This window comes from Helianthus annuus, chromosome 5 (genome assembly GCF_002127325.2).
Source record: "Helianthus annuus cultivar XRQ/B chromosome 5, HanXRQr2.0-SUNRISE, whole genome shotgun sequence".
NCBI classification, from domain to species: Eukaryota; Viridiplantae; Streptophyta; class Magnoliopsida; order Asterales; family Asteraceae; genus Helianthus; species Helianthus annuus.
This window is the reverse complement of record NC_035437.2, coordinates 98,216,714-98,234,832: the sequence shown is the minus strand read 5'-3', so window position 1 is coordinate 98,234,832 and position 18,119 is coordinate 98,216,714. Positions and strand designations below refer to the sequence as shown.

The 18,119-nt window shown below is 37.9% G+C and overlaps 1 protein-coding gene across 1 annotated transcript; it reads right to left on the bottom strand.

The window, feature by feature from the left end:
- Positions 1-858: 858 nt before the first annotated feature.
- Positions 859-4,822, bottom strand: LOC110940835 (protein DETOXIFICATION 16). The gene is made up of 7 exons (XM_022182410.2): positions 4,550-4,822; positions 3,529-4,073; positions 3,271-3,357; positions 2,402-2,458; positions 1,941-2,298; positions 1,385-1,471; positions 859-1,144 (listed from the first exon to the last, which is right to left on the bottom strand). The coding sequence occupies exons 1-7, from the start codon at positions 4,790-4,792 to the stop codon at positions 1,085-1,087; spliced, it is 1,437 nt and encodes a 478-aa protein (XP_022038102.1). The 5' UTR covers positions 4,793-4,822; the 3' UTR covers positions 859-1,084.
- Positions 4,823-18,119: the final 13,297 nt, after the last annotated feature.

Sequence of the window (18,119 nt, the reverse complement as noted above, 5' to 3'; positions counted from 1 at the left end):
TTGATCTGATTCTTTCAAGGATTGATTAAAACATGATTTCACACGTTATATCAAAAAATCAGAAAATTTTGTCCATGAATTCGGCGTTAATTTTGCGTTTTAAGTTGAAAGAAGATCAGTAGAAGAGATGTGATGAGAAAGATGATGTAATCAAATCCAAATCAGCTCGATTTTGCTTGAATCTTGTATTTTCAGTCCCTGAAACCGGTCTCCAAGCTCTGATACCACTTGTGAGGACCGTTTCGGTGCTTCGAATGCTCCGGCCGGCTAATGTGTCTTCATATCTCGTGCCGAATCCGAGTATGAAGATGACATGCACAAGAACAAGCTAATTAAACTGGTTTCTATTGATTATTTGAAGTTACAGAACCACGAAAACAAATGGACAGAGTTTCCCCTCTCAACTCCATAAAGTTGCAAATGACAAGTCCTAATCTCCTATATATAGGCATCCCCAATCACATGAACTGTCTGGGACGACTGGAACCGCTTCGTATGAGAAGGCCTTGGAGGTCTAGACATGCCCCTTTCATACGAATGTGTCATTCATACGAATGGGTACATACATTACAACCTCGACTTTTTATCATACAATCCGATTCAATCAACTACGACTCGATACATTAATAATTATAGACATGATTGATAAATGCAATTGACATAATCAACTCACAAAATTTTATTTATAAAAATATATCTCTAATTGCACACATCAGTTAGTTGTTAGTTGATTAGAAAACAATTTGCAAGCATAAGGATTCTAACGTGTGATTTTAAACCTTTGCCTTCACCAACCCTCTTATATACACACCTAAGCTGAGTGTAATAGTTAAAAAGAAACAAAATACTTGCACTAAATAGAAAATGAAGTGTAATGACTGCACAGTTCATTCTAATGAGGCGAAACAAGACACCCGTAAAAATCCCAAAAGACTTGTAATCACGTACACATCTTAGAAGGGTTATAAGTTATTATGTAATACGACTATTTTATAGAAGCTTAGAATACTTAATATGTAAACATGTCTTCAAATGGCTTCTTTATTTGAGGACCTCGAACTCCAAACTTTTGCATACTTTACCATTATGATGCATTGTCTATGGGTAATGCAAACTCGTATACCCTTTCCCCAGCCTTCCTAGCCTATATCCAAAATAGAAGAGTAAGTATGTATGTATAAGTTTAAGAAGTAGCTAACACTCAAATATACGCGTACATATACTCGATAACTAAATTAGGAATAAGTTAGAGGTGAAATTTATGAATGGTAATTAAAGGGTTCAATCAACATTACATACCAGATTGAACATGTTACAACATTACATTTTTTACTTGTTTCGTTTCACACTTTTTAAATAAACACAATCTAGTAGAAAGTGTTACCTCAACATCCCAGTTTGTACGTATAGTGACGATCAACAACGAGATCACTTGGACAATCAATGCGGCCATAATCCCAAACCATAAACCCTAAATATCGATAAAACAAGTTAACTATAAAAAACAATACTTCCTCCCTTTGGTAATGATTTTCAAAATCCAAATCAAATTTTAATATACAAAATATATAAAAGATATATGTAAAAGCATTCACATTGGATTTCTCATTTTTATCGTTATAATTTAACGAAGAAACACCATTATCTATAAAAGAATTATTTAAAATAAAAAGCCTTTATATCAATTTCCACATTTTTGATTCTATCCGATTAAATAATATTATTATATTCTTTCTTTATTTTCTTCCTTTTCTTGAACTCACAAAATTACAGAGAAAAAAGACGTGGACTGAATAATGAATCCCTAAATTTCTTCCTCATTTTTAGGGAATAGGATAAAGTGTTAAATTATGTGAAAATTATAGATTTTTTTTCCTCAAATTATGAGGATGATGATATAAGGAATGAGATGTGAATAGTCTTATATATAATTATTATACCTTCCCTCCAACATGAAATACAAAGGCTAGTAAAACAGCAGAAGGGATGCCAACAAGATAGTATGACCCAAGGTTAATGTATGCGCCAATCTTCTGGAAACCACATCCTCGTACTATTCCTGAAAGAACACACTGGAGACCATCCATGAAGTTTGATGCTGCAAGAATTGGCATCATGGTTGCTACATATTTCACGACCTCAACCTCATTACTATACGCGTATCCCCAGAAGTTACGAATCAATATCAAAACAGAGCCAACCAAAATTCCAACAATAATGACCACAACTAGCACAATGATTACAGATAACCGTGCTGTGCGTGGATGCCCAGCTCCCAACTCGTTTGAGACCCGCGTGCTACGCAAATCACGGATAATAAATAAAAAGTTAACAAGGATATATTATTTTTCTTTGCAAACATGAATATCAGTCATCTCAAAAATTAATATACACAACATACCTGACAGCACAACTTAATCCAAATGGGATCATCCACATAAGTGCTGCAGTATTAAGGCTGGGGAAGTAGAGGATTAGACATATATTTACGTTGATGTTTAAGGCTGGATACTACACTTAAGATGTAAAAATAACGTTTTTCGTGCCTAGTTCTCAGCAAAAGCAACCTCTCTATCTTTTGGAATAAGGAAATGTTTGCCCTATAACCAACTATTCTTTCCTTTTTAAGAACTTATTAGTTTGAAATAAACTTCATGTAGTGTGAAAAAAATATAAATCATCAACCACTATAAGTTATAGTCCATTTAATTTAGAGTAAATTAAACAACATATCTTATCGTTTTTCAAAATTTCACCTTTTGTCCCTATTGTGTGGACGACTATCATGCTTTTCATTCATTAATGGATGTCTATTATATAAACCTATATTGTGGATATGAAACAGTCTTTTTGTCATTTTCACCAATTTTTTTCAAAAGAAAAACAAAAACAAAAGAAATTAGTATCTAAAACTAACATAAATCCACCCCTTAGTTTAAATACATTACCGTCCTCTAAATAGCAAGGACGGAACCCATAATTTATTATAATTTGTGTTTTAGTGATTGATTTTAACCATTTAAGTTCAAAATCAAAATGTTTAACGCCCTGAGTTCCTAGACGCTTTTTATAACCTTTTGAGTTGTTTTGGGTCCAATTTGTTTACCTTTTGAGTCCATTTTTTTTTAACAAAATTGGACTCAAAACGTTATAAGATAAGTAATTAGAGACTCAGGTGTTAAAGCTTTTGATTTTAAACTAAAGTAATTTACTCTATAACAAAAGATAGTAAAAAAATTAATTATTTGTATGACTATACAGTCAATTTACCATATAGAAAGCACTGATGTCTCCAACTTAGGATTCGGAAGAAGTCCAGAAAGCAGAACAATCATCTCAAATGACCACATCTCCAAACTGCATAATTTAATTTGAATCAATTTTGAAATTTAGTGGAGTTACACAAATACTCTTTTAGTTAAACCTGTTACAGGTAACAAGAATAAAAATATGACTCATGTGTATGGATTTTCCATGTCAAACTGACATGATTGAAAAATAAATGTATAAAAAGGAAAATCTTCTTACCATACCATAACAGCTGAAGGTATTGCTAGCTTAATAAAAGCAAAGATATCATGAAAAGCTTCTCTAGAGAAGCCAGTCCATGTTTTGGCACAAGAAGATGAAAACTTGACATAAAGTGCCAATAAAATCACATTATTCCAATATGAGATCGAATTGGCCAACGCCGCCCCTTTGCTTCCGAGCTCGAGTTTGAACACCAAAATCCAACATACAAGTACATGAATCACAGTGGCAATCCCGGAACTCATCATCATTGCCAACACAATGTTCTGTGTTTGGAGGAATCTAACAAGGCATTGGAGGAGTCCATATGCGAAAAGGCTAGGGAGCATGAACCGAGCATAGAGCTCGGCCTCCTCAGCTATGTCAGCGGCTTGACCCACTGCTTTAAGGATCGAACCGGTATTCACCCAGATGACTGCTAGAGGAATACTGACTACCATAAGGACAACCATTGATCTCTGCATGTATATGCCTAACATATGGTACTGTTTTGCTCCGTAAGATTGCCCACATAGTGTATCTAAAGCGCTTGCCAAACCCAACTGTTATAATTAAAAAATAAATACCATAAAATCTAAATAACTTGTTCATAGTTTTTATTTAGGGGTGTAAGCGCGTAACTGAGCCTAAGCCGAGCTCAAGAGATCGAGCTCGGCTCGTTTAACTTACTAGAGCTTGAGCTCGACTGGCTTCGATCTCAGTTCGTGAGTTGTTTTTCAAGCTCGAGAACGGCTCATTTATTATTTATTGATAAATTAAAAATGTAGATATATTTCATAATATGTATTTACCATTAAACAATAGAATAACAATAGTAACTATTGAATAAAAAACAAATTTAACATATTGAATAAAAGTTATATAAGTAATGGGCTCACGAGCCACTTTAAGGCTTTAAACTCATGCTTGTTTATTAAACAAATTTGTTTTTACGTTTAAGTTCGTTTAACCTTAGCTCATAGAGTGGCTTGGCTTGTTTACACCCGTGACTAGAAGTTAGCAGGAATAAAGTTCATACAAGTAAACTGAAACCGGTGACTCTAGCAAAAGAAGTAGCCATGGAAGCACCGGAGAGAGATAACTCTCCAAGATGACCAACAAACATTATTGAAACAAGTGGCAGAGAATATTGAAGAAGGGAGACACATATGAGAGGTCCTGCCAGCCATAATTGCTTCTTTACTTCCTTAAACACCCCACTGTCTTCTCCCTCTTGTGTTGGAAGAGGTACCTTTATGTGCCTCTCCTCTTCTCTCATCATTTTCCTATACGTTTTTTTTTGTGTGTGTGAGAGAGAGATATAGAGAGAGAGAGACAAAGATATTGGAGAGCTGAATCCGAGTAAGACAATCACTTAATAATTAAAGTAGATGGTTTTTTTATTGAATTTTAAAAGATACTATTAGCTAGAGAGCCTAGAGTGCGTGTCAATCACATAATAATATTGTTTTTGTTAAATTTTAAAAGATATTATTAGCAACCACAGGCGTGTTCTATTGGCTTGTTTAAAGGCATCCAAGTCCCTACGCATGGCCCGGTTCTATCCCACTTTATATATGCTGATGATGTCGTTTTTATTGATGAGTGGTCGGTGTTTCTATTTATCTTCGGGGTTACGGGTAAATTTGGCAAAAAGTAGCATCTATGGGGTGGGGGTGAATCAAGCTCAAGTCTATGTAATGGCATCGGTGCTTAGATGCAAGTCCGGCACTTTACCGTTCAAGCACCTAGGTCTCCAAGTTGGTGCCAACACGAACTTGATAAAAAATTGGGATCCGGTTGTGAATATGTTCAAGAAGCGGTTAGCGTTTTGGAAGGCAAATTCCCTTTCCTTTGGAGGTCGTATAACGTTGGTGAAGTCGGTTTTAAATGTCCTCCCGGCTTATTATTTTTCATTATATAAAGCCCCATGCCAAGTGATTAAACTATTGGAAAGGCTTCGGAGGGATTTTTTTATGGGGGCGTCTCCCGAAGAAAGGCAAACAAATTGTGTGGCTTGGAAGAGTATGATGACACCTAAGGAGTATGGGGGTTTAGGGTTTGGATCGCTTCGGAAAACAAATCTCGCAATGTTGGCAAAGTGGTGGTGACGATTTAAAGTGGACCGGAATAGCCTTTGGAGAAAAGTTATATGGTCAAGAATTTGGAATTTCATGCCGGTCAAATTATCCGCACCGGGACCTTGGAAACAAGTGTTAAAATCTCGAGTGATCTTGAAGCTTTCGGCATCAATTTCTCTAGCTTTTTTCATTGTGTACGTGGCTGTGATAGTGAGATTGCTTTCTAGAGAGAGTCATGGTTGTGCGAAGACCCATTATGTAGCAGGTTCCTAAGTCTTTTTCAGTTAGAGGGTTCAAAAATGTCAGTATCAAGGACAGAGTTAAGGTGGTAAATGGCGAAGTTAGGCTGAAATTTAACTGGGTGTGACAGCTTGTCTTTCCGGTAGAAGTGGCTGAATTGCAAGAATTATCGGCTATAATTTTGTCTTTTGGGTTTGGTTCGGGTGATGACAACTGGACGTGGAAATCGGAAGCGTCGGGCATCTTTTCTGTTGGCAGTTTTAGACGTGTCATTTAGCGAGCGTTTTTTTAGATTTTGGGGGTCGGTTTCGAGTGGAACGGTTGGATTCCAATAAAAGTTAATTTTATGGTGTGGCGTCTGGCGTTAAACCGGCTTCCTACTATAGAAAATTTGGCCCGTAGAAATATTCATATCCTGAACTTGAGGTGTAAAATATGCGATGAAAGGGATGAGACTTCTTTACACTTATCTGTGGAGTAGCAGTTAGCTCAGTAGGTATGGGATTTTGTGGTGGAGCGGTTCAAAATTAGACCTTTTTTCATTCTTGAAATAAAGCCTCTAGTTAACATACATAATGGATACCGGGGATCGGCGAAGTAGGAAGAGTTATTTTGTCAGTCATTCAGGTAGCCATTTGGGTAGTGTGGAAGACTCGAAATGAGGTGGTTTTTAGTCACAAGAAGCCGAACTTCGAGAGGATGAAAGAGGAGATCAAGACGCTAAGTTTCTTTTGGATAAAACATAGGGCGAAGCGTGTCGCCCTCTCGTGGGACGATTGGTGTAAGTTCGAGTTAATAAATATGGGTGTGTAATGTAGTTGTGGTTGTATGTTTTGTCAGTGGCTGTTATCATCCTGGTCTAACTGTTTTGGTTGCCCAGGTTTGTTTTATTAATAAAATTTTTGTTTGACCTTAAAAAAATTATTAGCAACCACAGGAAAAGATAACCTGGTTATGGGTCCTATTTTACCAACCACTTGTTATAAGAAAGAGTTTTTACTAAAAATTGGATCTCGTGTTGTTTCTAAGAGAGGAGAGAAAATAAAATATGGGAGAGAAGGAAACGAAACGAATTTTGGCGGGTCGTTTGGTCAAAGTTTCTTTTCAAGATATTAAAATCTATTAAAACTAAACAAAATTTTAAATTGAACTAAAATTGGAATGTTTGAAATATTTAGTAAATGGAATGTAGCTCTTAATGTAGTTCTGTTTGGTTGGTAAGAAAATCCTTTTTATACATTGATCTCATAAAAACTTTGTGTAGATTTATTGAAGAGTTAATTGTCATTTTAGCTTATAAATTTGTTTCAAAATGCCACTTTAATTCAAATAATTTTTTTTCCTGGGTTACGGACTTTTGCGATTCTTGTCATTTTCATTCCAACCACTAAGAGCATTTACATCCATTCCATCATTTTTATCCTGTAATTTCACAAAAAGCAATAACATTTTCTCTCTCTCTTTTCAATTAAATAATATTTTTTATACTTCTTTTATTACCGTTTCTCTCTCCTCCACTCATAACCAATTTCAAAATATATTAAAAAAATTATAAAGGGTGAAAAATGTTCCCTCAAATTTACAGATGAACAGTAACATTTTCTCTCATCTACTTCCAACCACCTACAATCACTTTTCATAATATAAAAAATTCTCTCACAGAATTTGTGGAACGGATTGTTAATGCTATATAAAAAACCACCTACAATCACTACGTATACGTTTTTTTTTGTCATTTTTCATCCACAACACCTTTTTAAAACCCTTTTTCCTTAAATCATTTATATTATATAATAATAATAATAATAATAATAATAATAATAATAATAATAATAATAATAATAATTATTATTATTATTATTATTATTAATTTTATTTTTAATTTTAATGAAAATCCAATCCTTCCCTTTTTTCCCTCTCTCTAGTTCTTTTGTGCAGGGAAGTCACCACCATCATTCGTTTCACTAGCGTGTGTTCGTTGAACCTCGACGTCTCAGTCGATTAGTTATTAACTAAGGTATATCTTTCTCATCAGTAGTTGGATAATCCCACCATTGTGCTCGTATTTGCATATAACCGGATCTTGTCGGGTTTTGTTTATTGTTGATTGTTTGTCTATATTCCACTGCGTTTATATTGATTAACTCGCTTAATTAGTTGATTTTAAACTTTCTTAAAATCCTTGTGTCCCCGGCAACGGCGCCAAAAACTTGGTGTGTGTTAAGCGTGATATGATTTTATTAATATTTTAAGCTCGTTTTACGCATTAGTCAAGTTTTAAATTTATAAGACACGATATTATACTAACACTAAACACATACTTGGGCAAGTGCACCCATCGCGAGCATAGTATAGTGTTGATAAGATATTGAGGTCGTCCAAGGACACAAGAGCTTTTAATACCGGTTTATCGTCAACGTCTAATCGATCTATTTTTTTTTTCAAAGAGTTTTTAAACATCAAAATAAATCTAAAAATTAAAAGATAAATAAAATGAAAACAAATAGACAAGATAGAATCACTTGGATCCAACTCATCTTTAATGTACCCTTTGATAATTTTCGCACTTTCGGACTTTTTAAGAGATTATCTTAGTTATAGTAGTAGGCCCCTCTTTTGAAGGTGACGTTACCCTCAACCCAGTGGTCTGAGTCAGTAGGGATACAATCCCAAAGGGTCGGAATATTGAAAGACAATTAAGTAAGTTATTAATGCGAAAAGTGGTAGGCCCCTCTTTTGGAAGTGACGTTACCCTCAGCTAAGTGGTTTGAGTCAGCAAGGATACAATCCCAAGAAGCTGTTTTAATGTTTTAATAGTAGTTAACATATGAGGGGTTCAAGTTATTCGCACCCCCGCCATCCAATACCCTTGGGGCATTGAAGGAGGTCCTAGTAAGTTTGAACCTAGTCCTCGCGAGATCTATACACTGAATGAGACAAGAACTTTACCAAACCACCCTCCTGACCCCCTTCCAGGTAGTTAACGCGCTTTATATAGACCGTAAAGACACGAATGAGCAAATCAATGACATCATGAAGAAATGGTAAAGAAAATTCACTTTCAAGATAAGAAACTAGTTATTAAAGTCAATAATATAAACCCAATTAAAAAGTGCCGAAGATTAAAATTCAAAAGTAATACATTAATAACTTGTCTTCACCAAGTGATGTAAGAGATTAGCCAAACATGGCCTTTTATTGACAAGAACTCTTACGATCAATCTTGGATCCCGAGACTACTACACACTCTAAAGATGGATGATGGGTGATGGTGGTGGGTGTTAGTGTTGTAGTGGTGGTGGATTGGTGGCAAAGTGGGAGAGAAGTGGTTTGCCAAGGGATGCCTTTGAAGTGAACCAAGCACCCCTATTTATAGCCAGAACAGAGCCCTGGCCACGGCTCCGTGTCCATTGGGCACGGCCCGTGGCCATCATCTTCTCTTCCTTCAGTAATTGCATCTATCAGCAGAGGGCCCCACACGACCTCGTGTTTTCTGGGCACGACCCCGTGGTCAACTCTTTGTTGTACTATCAAGATTCTGCGAATCTAAGAGTTGACCACGCCCTATGGTGAGCTGGGCACGGCCCCGTGTTGGGCGTAAAAGCTTTTGAAGGCTTTGTCTTGTTGTGCAGGGTCTGACCATGACCCATTCTAGGCTAGGCACGGCCCTGTGGTCAGCTTTTGTTTCTTGTTTTTTTGTCTTGGGAGATGCTACCGAGGGGTCGGGCATGTCACGTTATTCCTTCTTCTTGTAATTATGTTGGTTTTTGGCTGCTTATTTGTTCCTTTTGTTCTTTTAAGCTCATTTGGTCCTGTAATTTCAAAAGGAAGAAACAAACACGCTTTTTCCAATATTAGTACTGAAAAAGGGTTGGTTTTATGCCTCTATTGATGTAATTTATATGTTGCATTTTGTACACATCACACTTGCACCGGTACCTAACGAATATTCCCAATATATATCACATTAATTCAGATTACAAACATAAATAACTAAGTTCGGAAGATTCCTTTTTGATGGAGTCTGTATTTTGATCTACATCGTTTATTTTTGTCCCAATAAAGGGAGGATGAAAGTGTTTGGGTTTTGGTGGGCATTAATATATTCGGACATTTTATGAATTTAGAACATAAATAAACATTAGATAAAGCCGGCCAAAGAAGTTCGGACCATTTATTAAACCTGGAACCTTTTTACTAACCTCGGACCCTCCTTAATAAAATCATAGGTTCGGACCCCTTTTGATCATCCCTTATGTTCGGACAACAGAGCTGATAAACCCGGATCCCTATATTACCCTCTTAAATTCGGAAGCTTGTATGTACTTGAATGTTCATAAAAACTCGGACCAATGTATAATGATAAAGCCGAAACCCATTTCTTGATAAACCCTGATCAATTACAATGCATGAAACTCAGATCCTTTGCACTATTGTTAACTCAGATCCTATTAATTATATAAACCCGACCCCCCTCTTCCATAAATACGGACCATGTATGTTTATTATATAAATTCGGACCATGTATGTTTATTATATATAAATTCAGACCATGTTAATGATAAACTCGGACTATCATTTGTGTTAACCCGGACTTTGTGACTTCACAAAGTCAGACGAGTTCACAATCACACAATAACCTAGAATAAGCAAATTCATCAATGTTACAGTTATAGTTCCTAGTTCTACGATCAAAACCCTAATCCACAATAACCAACAACAGTTTGGCTATTCTTTCATAACAATGGCATTCCTAGTGTCTAACAAACAACGCACACTTTTTCAAATTCATATTTATTCAATCAAAATGATCAATTAAACACAGGAATTATTGTTTGGAGAACTAGGGTTTGCATGAAAACTATAGAACAAAGACAACAATGTGTAGTCATAATCATTACCTTAGATTCAATGTAAGGATTGTTCTTAAGGGATTAAAAGACTAAGGATTGTTGATTGTGTAAGAACTTGATGTAGCCAAAAGATTAGAGAAATGATTTAGAGGAAACTGTCATACTGTGAGATTGCCAGGAAAGCTTAGGGTTTTATGTTTTATTATAACTTCACTAATATCCATAACACACCCTTAATTATATAATTTTCACATAAAGCACACCACATTTACAAATTAAGCATATAATTCACGTATTTGTCATGCAACGCAGTTTCGTACAAACCATCAGATTATAGTTGTTATTCGAGTTAGTCTCCAACGTTCGAGAATCAACTTGTATATGTGTTCCGGTAATTCCCTGAATAGGCTCATTTAACTAACCATAGTTAAATGCTATGCATTCCGGTAATTCCCCGAATTACCATAGTAGACTCATTTAACTAACCATAGCTAAATGTAGTGCTATGAATGTATGACTAAACTAATTGTGGTTAGGTAAAAAGTATTAACCTAAAATTGCGGGTTGTCACATCATCTCCAACTTGAAAGAAATTTCATCCCGAAATTTGATAAGTAGTCATGGAGGAGTGAGAAGATAAGTTAAGATGACTGTGGGTTTTCCTCGGGTACCACATCATCCCCAACTTGAATGGGAATTTTGTCCCGAATAAGTGAGGATACTTGAGCATCATCTGATCCTCGTGTTACCATGTGAGCTCCGGTCCACGCCTTGAGTCCAACGAACTCTCACGATAGGTATTCGACTGTATTTACGGACCTTAACTTCCCGATCCATGATTTCGACAGGTTCCTGGATAAACTACAACTTGTCATCGATTTTCAGTTCTTGGAAAGGGACCACAAGTGTTTCATCAGACAAACACTTCTTTAAATTAGAGACATGAAAAACGTTGTGTACGTTACTTAGTTCATCAGGAAACTCAAGCCTGTAAGCCACCTTACCGATTCTTTCCAAAATCTTGAACGACCCAACATGACGCGGATTGAGCTTACCTCGTTTTTCAAAACGAACCACACCCTTCCAGGTTGAAACTTTCAATAGAACACGGTCGCTGTGACAACCCTCATTAAACCATGTATCCGTACAATTAATTAATAATAATTAAGTGCTTAATGACTGTGCTGAATTACTTAACTGCTTTCTGATTACTGCGTCATACTTACATGTGCTTTTTTTTAACATACTAGTCTTATGCATAAAATTGACTAAATGGTCCTGAGTGCTTTCCGAAGTGTTGGGAATTAAAAGTGTTACAAAAAGATACATAAAGGACACTATACGGAATAACTTAGCACTTTAACGGAACGGTATCTAACCGAACAACCAGACATTACTCGGAACACAAAAATATTGTTAAAAAACATTGTTTCACTTTTTCTGAGCTAGTATTAGTTCCCGAACACTTAAACATACTACATAATTCATGTTACACACTAGACACAACACTTACACTTAAACACCCTACTAAATCACCTACTTACCCAACAATTTTCATTTAACCCCCCCCCCTTGCAAGCTTACGACCCATAGGGGCCCCACTTCCCCAAATCTTGCATAATCTCCTAAGATTTGATGTGAAGATCATAATCTTGATATGCTTGTACTATTAGAAACATTCTACCCAATGGTTAATACTCTAAAATGGTTATAAGAGGATTAGAGGTCTTGCATCTCACACACACTACACACACCTTCACTCTTCCTCCTCTTCCCTCTCTTCTCGGCTGCCCCCTCATCACCACACCACCAGCATTTTCTTGCAAGCTCCATCCATTCCTAGGTTACTACAAGGTGCACAAAGGCGAATAAGGAAGTGTGGAACTCACGGATCATCAAGGACCTCTCTAGTGTGCTTTTATCCATCACTTTTTCACTTGTGATCTTCCCTAGCTTTAAGCTAGTTCTAAGCTTCTTTCATCCTTATTTACTTCATATTTATGGTGGATAAAACGTTATGGTATGTTGAAACTTACAAGAACACTAAAGATCACGCACATAAGTCTTGAACATAAAGCTTTACATAAGATGAAAAATTAATGAAACATGATGTAACATTGTTAAGATGATGTTGCTTTGAATGTGTTGATGATTACTTGTTGATTACTAGTAATATGATGGTTTATCATCATATGGAACTTGTTAAAGTATAATTAAAAACATGGGTTAACAAGTTAGAGATGATTTTGTGCTTACATGAAATGATCATCTTTTAGACTAACATGAACTTGAAAGTGAAAATGATTTTCTTACAAAGTAATAAACCTAGTGAACTAGTAAACTTGTAAACCCAAGGCTTGTGAATGATTTTTCTAAACAAACCAAGTTTAAAAGACGGTTTTTGAAAGATCATGATTCTTACATATACTTACACTATTTTTGGAAATAAAACAAGTATATGGATGCTAGTGAAACATGAAAATGTTGTAAATAAATATTTTCTGTAAAATATGTTCACAAGTTGTAAACATCTAAAAATCCCGAGATTGAGGTTTTAATAAAAGTAAACACACTTTGGAGGGTAACTAGACCCACTAAACACCCCACTAAGTTACTACGCGTTTTTATAAAATATCAAGTTCATGTTGTATATTAAATGGAATGGTTTTACACTTAGTAAGTGTAATATTGTTTAGAGTGTGATTTGTTGATGATTGTTTGAATGATTTTTGGAAAAGAAAATGATATGCTTATTAGCATGGACACCTCCGTTTACAAAGGAAACTATGGCGAAATTTTCTTAAAAATTTCAACACTTAGAAAATATTTTCTAACAAGTGTTACAAGTGTATTTAACTAGGATTTTTCCGCAAAAGTCAGGGTGTGATATTAGAATTGTGTGGTACATGATAAAAGTAATAAGTAGATAAACCGTGCGTAGGATACGTGTTATGCATGCACGTGAAACTGATTGTTATCTGTACCTTGTTAGGACGTGATTGATTCCTGATTAATTAGAGTAACTAATCTAACCGAGCAAACCAAGGTGAGTTCACACTCTTTCTAAGGCATGGGATTCCCGATGGTTGGGAATGGGTTAAAGAACTAAAACGGAACCTGCATATCCTCCTTAGGTAGGGTATGTACCGCCATCCTCCATGGGTAGGATGCCAATATTAATCCTGCGTATTCTCATTGGGTAGAATACGTACGTTCGTCCTCCTTGGGTAGGACAACAACCTTAAAACTTACTAGACAAAACTCTATCATAAAGTCCCTCATTTTTATATCGACTTAATCGCCGGGCCAATGGCGAGCGGGTCATTATTTAATAGAGCTATTAGGGTTGACAAGCCTCACACCGTGCCGGTAGGACGGGGGTGTACTAATGGATCTGGGCACTCAGTCAATGGTGATAGACATTGACTTAGGGCACAACTTACTTTCGTCAGTTGTCGATATGGTAACGGTCTAATGGTTCACATGGTGAAGCCCCCACTGATTATGGATATGGTTTGGGGAAAAACAAGATACTGGTTAACTCGTGGTTTACGAAACAACTTATGGTTTTCAAAACAAAGTTTTAAAACTAAACAACCAAATGTGAACTCGCACAACTTTGTTGTTGACTCCTTGTTACATGCCTTGCAGGTCGTTAGATGCTTATGGAGCTTGCACGAGGAGGAGAGGTCGTTGTGGGATATGGACTGTCGAGTCCCATGTTAACATTTAAACTTATGAACTTATTACTTATGTTTGGATATTGCTTTTTATGCTTCCGCTGTTAACTTAAAGTTGGTTACTTTCATTTGGACACCAATTATATTGTGTTTGGTTTTATTTACTTAATTACGTTGTTTAATATGATTGGTGGCTTGATCCTGGTCAGTCACGCCTCCATGCGGTGATACTCCGCTTGTGAATTTTGGGGGTGTGACAGATTGGTATCAGAGCCATTGGTTATAGTGAACTTGGTTTTAAAAAGGGAAAAGCTTTTTGACAAAAGCAGACTATAACCTGTACAATGCTCAACGATCCACAACGACGCTTCGCTCCACGTGCAAGACTTGACAAGATAGGTGGTATGATTTATGTTTATATTGTCTGTTAGATAGTTCACACAGTGCATTAGTTAACGTGATAACTGCTATTTGAACCTTGTGTGCTTACTCTCTTCTGTCATCCCTCGCGAACCAACTCTTGTGCTTAACCTTGTCTTTTATTCTCGCGCCATAGGTCAACATGCTCCGCCTCCCATATGTACGTTCAAAACATTCATGGATTGCCGACCTAGTACCTTCAGCGGCACAGAAGGAGCTATAGGTCTTCTTCACTGGTTTGAGAAGACTGAGTTTGTTTTTGAGATGTGTGAATGCCCTGGAGATCTTAGGGTGAAATTTGCTACTGGAACACTCGAAGGTGCTGCGTTAACCTGGTGGAAAGCACAGGTTCAACTGCTAGGGCTGGCGGTTGCTAATGCCACCCCATGGAACGACTTCAAAGATTTGATCAAAGAGGAGTACTGAAGTCGTGACGACATCCACAAGCTAGAGGTGGAATTTTTCAATTTGAAGATGACGGGGTCTGAAATCAAGGCATACACAAAGAGATCGAATGAATTAGCTATCTTGTGTCCCACTATGGTGGATCCTCCTATCAAGCATATCGAGCTGTACCTTAAGGGTTTAGTGCCAGAAATTCAGAGCCACGTGACCTCAGCTAATCTTGGCTCCATTCAGCAAATCATCCGGTTGGCTCATCGTCTCACTGATCAGGCAGTTGAGCAGAACAAGCTGCCCAAGCGTATTAGCGCTACCACTACCTCTGATGCTCCCAGTGATAACAAGCACAAGTGGGATGGAAATTCGGGCAAGCGTTCTACTTCAGTTCAGTCTCAGTCCCAGCAGCGAAAGACAGATGAGTATAGGAGCCCCAGTCAGCAGTCTTCTGGGAATCAAGGTCAGGGTGGATACAAGGGAAATCACCCTAAGTGCAATCGATGTAATTTGCACCACAGCAGGCCGTGCAACAAGGGTCGTTGTCAGAGATGTAACAACTGGGTCATGAGGCCAAGGATTGCAGGAGCTCACGTCCTGCGAATCAGAATCGTCAACAGCAACCACAAGCTCTACAGAATCAGCAGCAGCAACAGCAGGGTAACATGGGATGCTATTAGTGTGGTGCTGAAGGCCACTTCAAGAGAAACTGGCCCTAGTTGAACTAGAAACAGAAGAACAACAACAAGCAGGGGAACGGAAACAATAATGGGGGAAACAATGATGGCAATGGTGCCAGGTGACGTGTTTTCGTGCTAGGTCAGGGTGATGCAAGAAACGATCCCAACGTTGTGATGGGTAAGTTTCTTTTAGATGATTTCTTTGTTACTGTTTTATTCGATTCAGGTGCCGATACTAGTTATGTGTCCTTAAAAGTTAGTCAAATGCTTAAGCGCACTCCAACACTTTTGAACACCAAACACACGGTAGAACTAGCAAACGGTAAAAGTCTTGAGGCCACACACATAGTTAAGGGTTGTAATCTCATCCTTGCTGATCAGACCTTTTCTATCGACCTCATTCCTATCGTTCTGGGTAGGTTCGACGTTGTTATTGGAATGGATTGGTTATCTCGTCAGCAAGCGGAAATTCTTTGCAACGAGAAGATTGTCCGCATCCCTCGTGCTGGTGAAGAACCCCTGGTGATTCGTGGCGACAAGAGTGGTGCTGTTGTGGGCATCATCTCTTTCCTTAAGGCCCAGAAGTGGTTGCGCAAGGGCCACACTGCTATTCTAGCCCTTGTTTCTGATACATCCTCGAAGGAAAAGAAGATAGAAGACATTCCTATTGTACGTGATTTTCCTGAAGTATTTCCTGAGGAATTACCTGGTCTTCCGACTCATCGTCAAGTTGAATTTCAAATCGAGCTAGCTCCTGGAGCAGAGCCCATAGCTCGAGCACCTTATCGTCTAGCTCCATCAGAACTGGAAGAACTGTCTACGCAACTACAAGAACTCTTGGAAAAGGGTTTCATATGTCCTAGCTCTTCGCCTTGGGGAGCTCTAGTGTTATTCGTGAAGAAGAAAAACGGTGCCTTCAGAATGTGTATTGACTACTGTGAACTCAACAAGGTGACCGTGAAGAATCGTTATCCTCTTCCACGCATTGATGACTTATTCGACCAGTTGCAAGGGTCGAGTTTCTATTCCAAGATTGACCTAAGGTCAGGTTACCACCAACTGAGAGTACGAGACGGGGATATCTCTAAAACAGCATTTAGGACTTGGTATGGGCATTACAAGTTTTTGGTTATGCCTTTTGGATTAACGAATGCACCTGCGGTCTTCATGGATCTCATGAACAGAGTGTGCAAACCTTACCTGGATAAGTTTGTCATTGTATTCATCAACGACATCCTGATCTATTCTAAGAGTCAGGAGGAACACGAACGACACCTGAGGCTTATTTTGGAACTTCTTCGAACAGAGCAGTTATATGCCAAGTTTTTGAAATGTGACTTCTGGCTTCGCGAAGTCCACTTTCTAGGCCACGTGGTAAACAAGGATGGGATTCATGTTGATCCATCCAAGGTTGACTCGATCAAGAACTGGCCTGCACCCCGTACACCAACAGAAATCCGCCAATTCTTGGGTTTGGCAGGATATTACAGAAGGTTTATTAAGGATTTCTCAAAGATTGCGCAACCTCTCACTTCACTGACTCAGAAGGGTGTCACCTATCGTTGGGGTGATGTACAGGAGTCCGCATTTCAGCACTTAAAAGACAGACTTTGTGGCGCGCCTATCATCTCATTGCTTGAAGGCACAAATGATTTTGTGGTTTATTGCGACGCTTCCATCCAAGGACTTGGTTGCGTGTTGATGCAACGTGACAAGGTTATTGCCTACGCATCGCGCCAACTTAAAGTTCACGAAAGGAACTACACTACGCACGACTTGGAATTGGGAGCAGTTGTTTTCGCACTTAAGATATGGAGACATTACCTGTACGGTACCAAGTGCACCATTTACACCGATCACAGGAGTCTCGAGCATATCTTCAAGCAAAAGGAGTTGAACATGCGACAGTGCCGATGGGTCGAGCTCTTGAATGATTATGAATGCGTAATCAAATACCATCCGGGCAAGGCCAATGTTGTGGCCGACACCCTCAGTCGAAAGGATACTACACCTAAGCGTGTGCGTACGTTACAACTTACCATCCAATCTAGTCTTCCTACTCAGATACGCGATGCTCAGGTTGAAGCGTTGAAAGCAGAGAACATCAGGGCTGAGTCCTTACGAGGATCAAGGAAACGGTTAGAACAAAAGGAAGACGACGCTTACTACGTGACAGGGCGCATCTGGGTTCCACTTTATGGAAACTTACGCGAGCTTGTGATGGATGAAGCACATAAGTCTCGTTATTCGGTTCATCCT

Bases quoted from the DNA above. Each gene is read 5' to 3' on its own strand.
- LOC110940835 (XM_022182410.2), bottom strand. From the start codon at position 4,792: ATGATGAGAGAAGAGGAGAGGCACATAAAGGTACCTCTTCCAACACAA. The intron at 4,074-4,549 runs GTATGAACTTTA...TAATTATAACAG, and splicing joins TCACCGGTTTCAGTTTACTT to TTGGGTTTGGCAAGCGCTTT. The intron at 3,358-3,528 runs GTAAGAAGATTT...TAAATTATGCAG, and splicing joins CCTTCAGCTGTTATGGTATG to TTTGGAGATGTGGTCATTTG.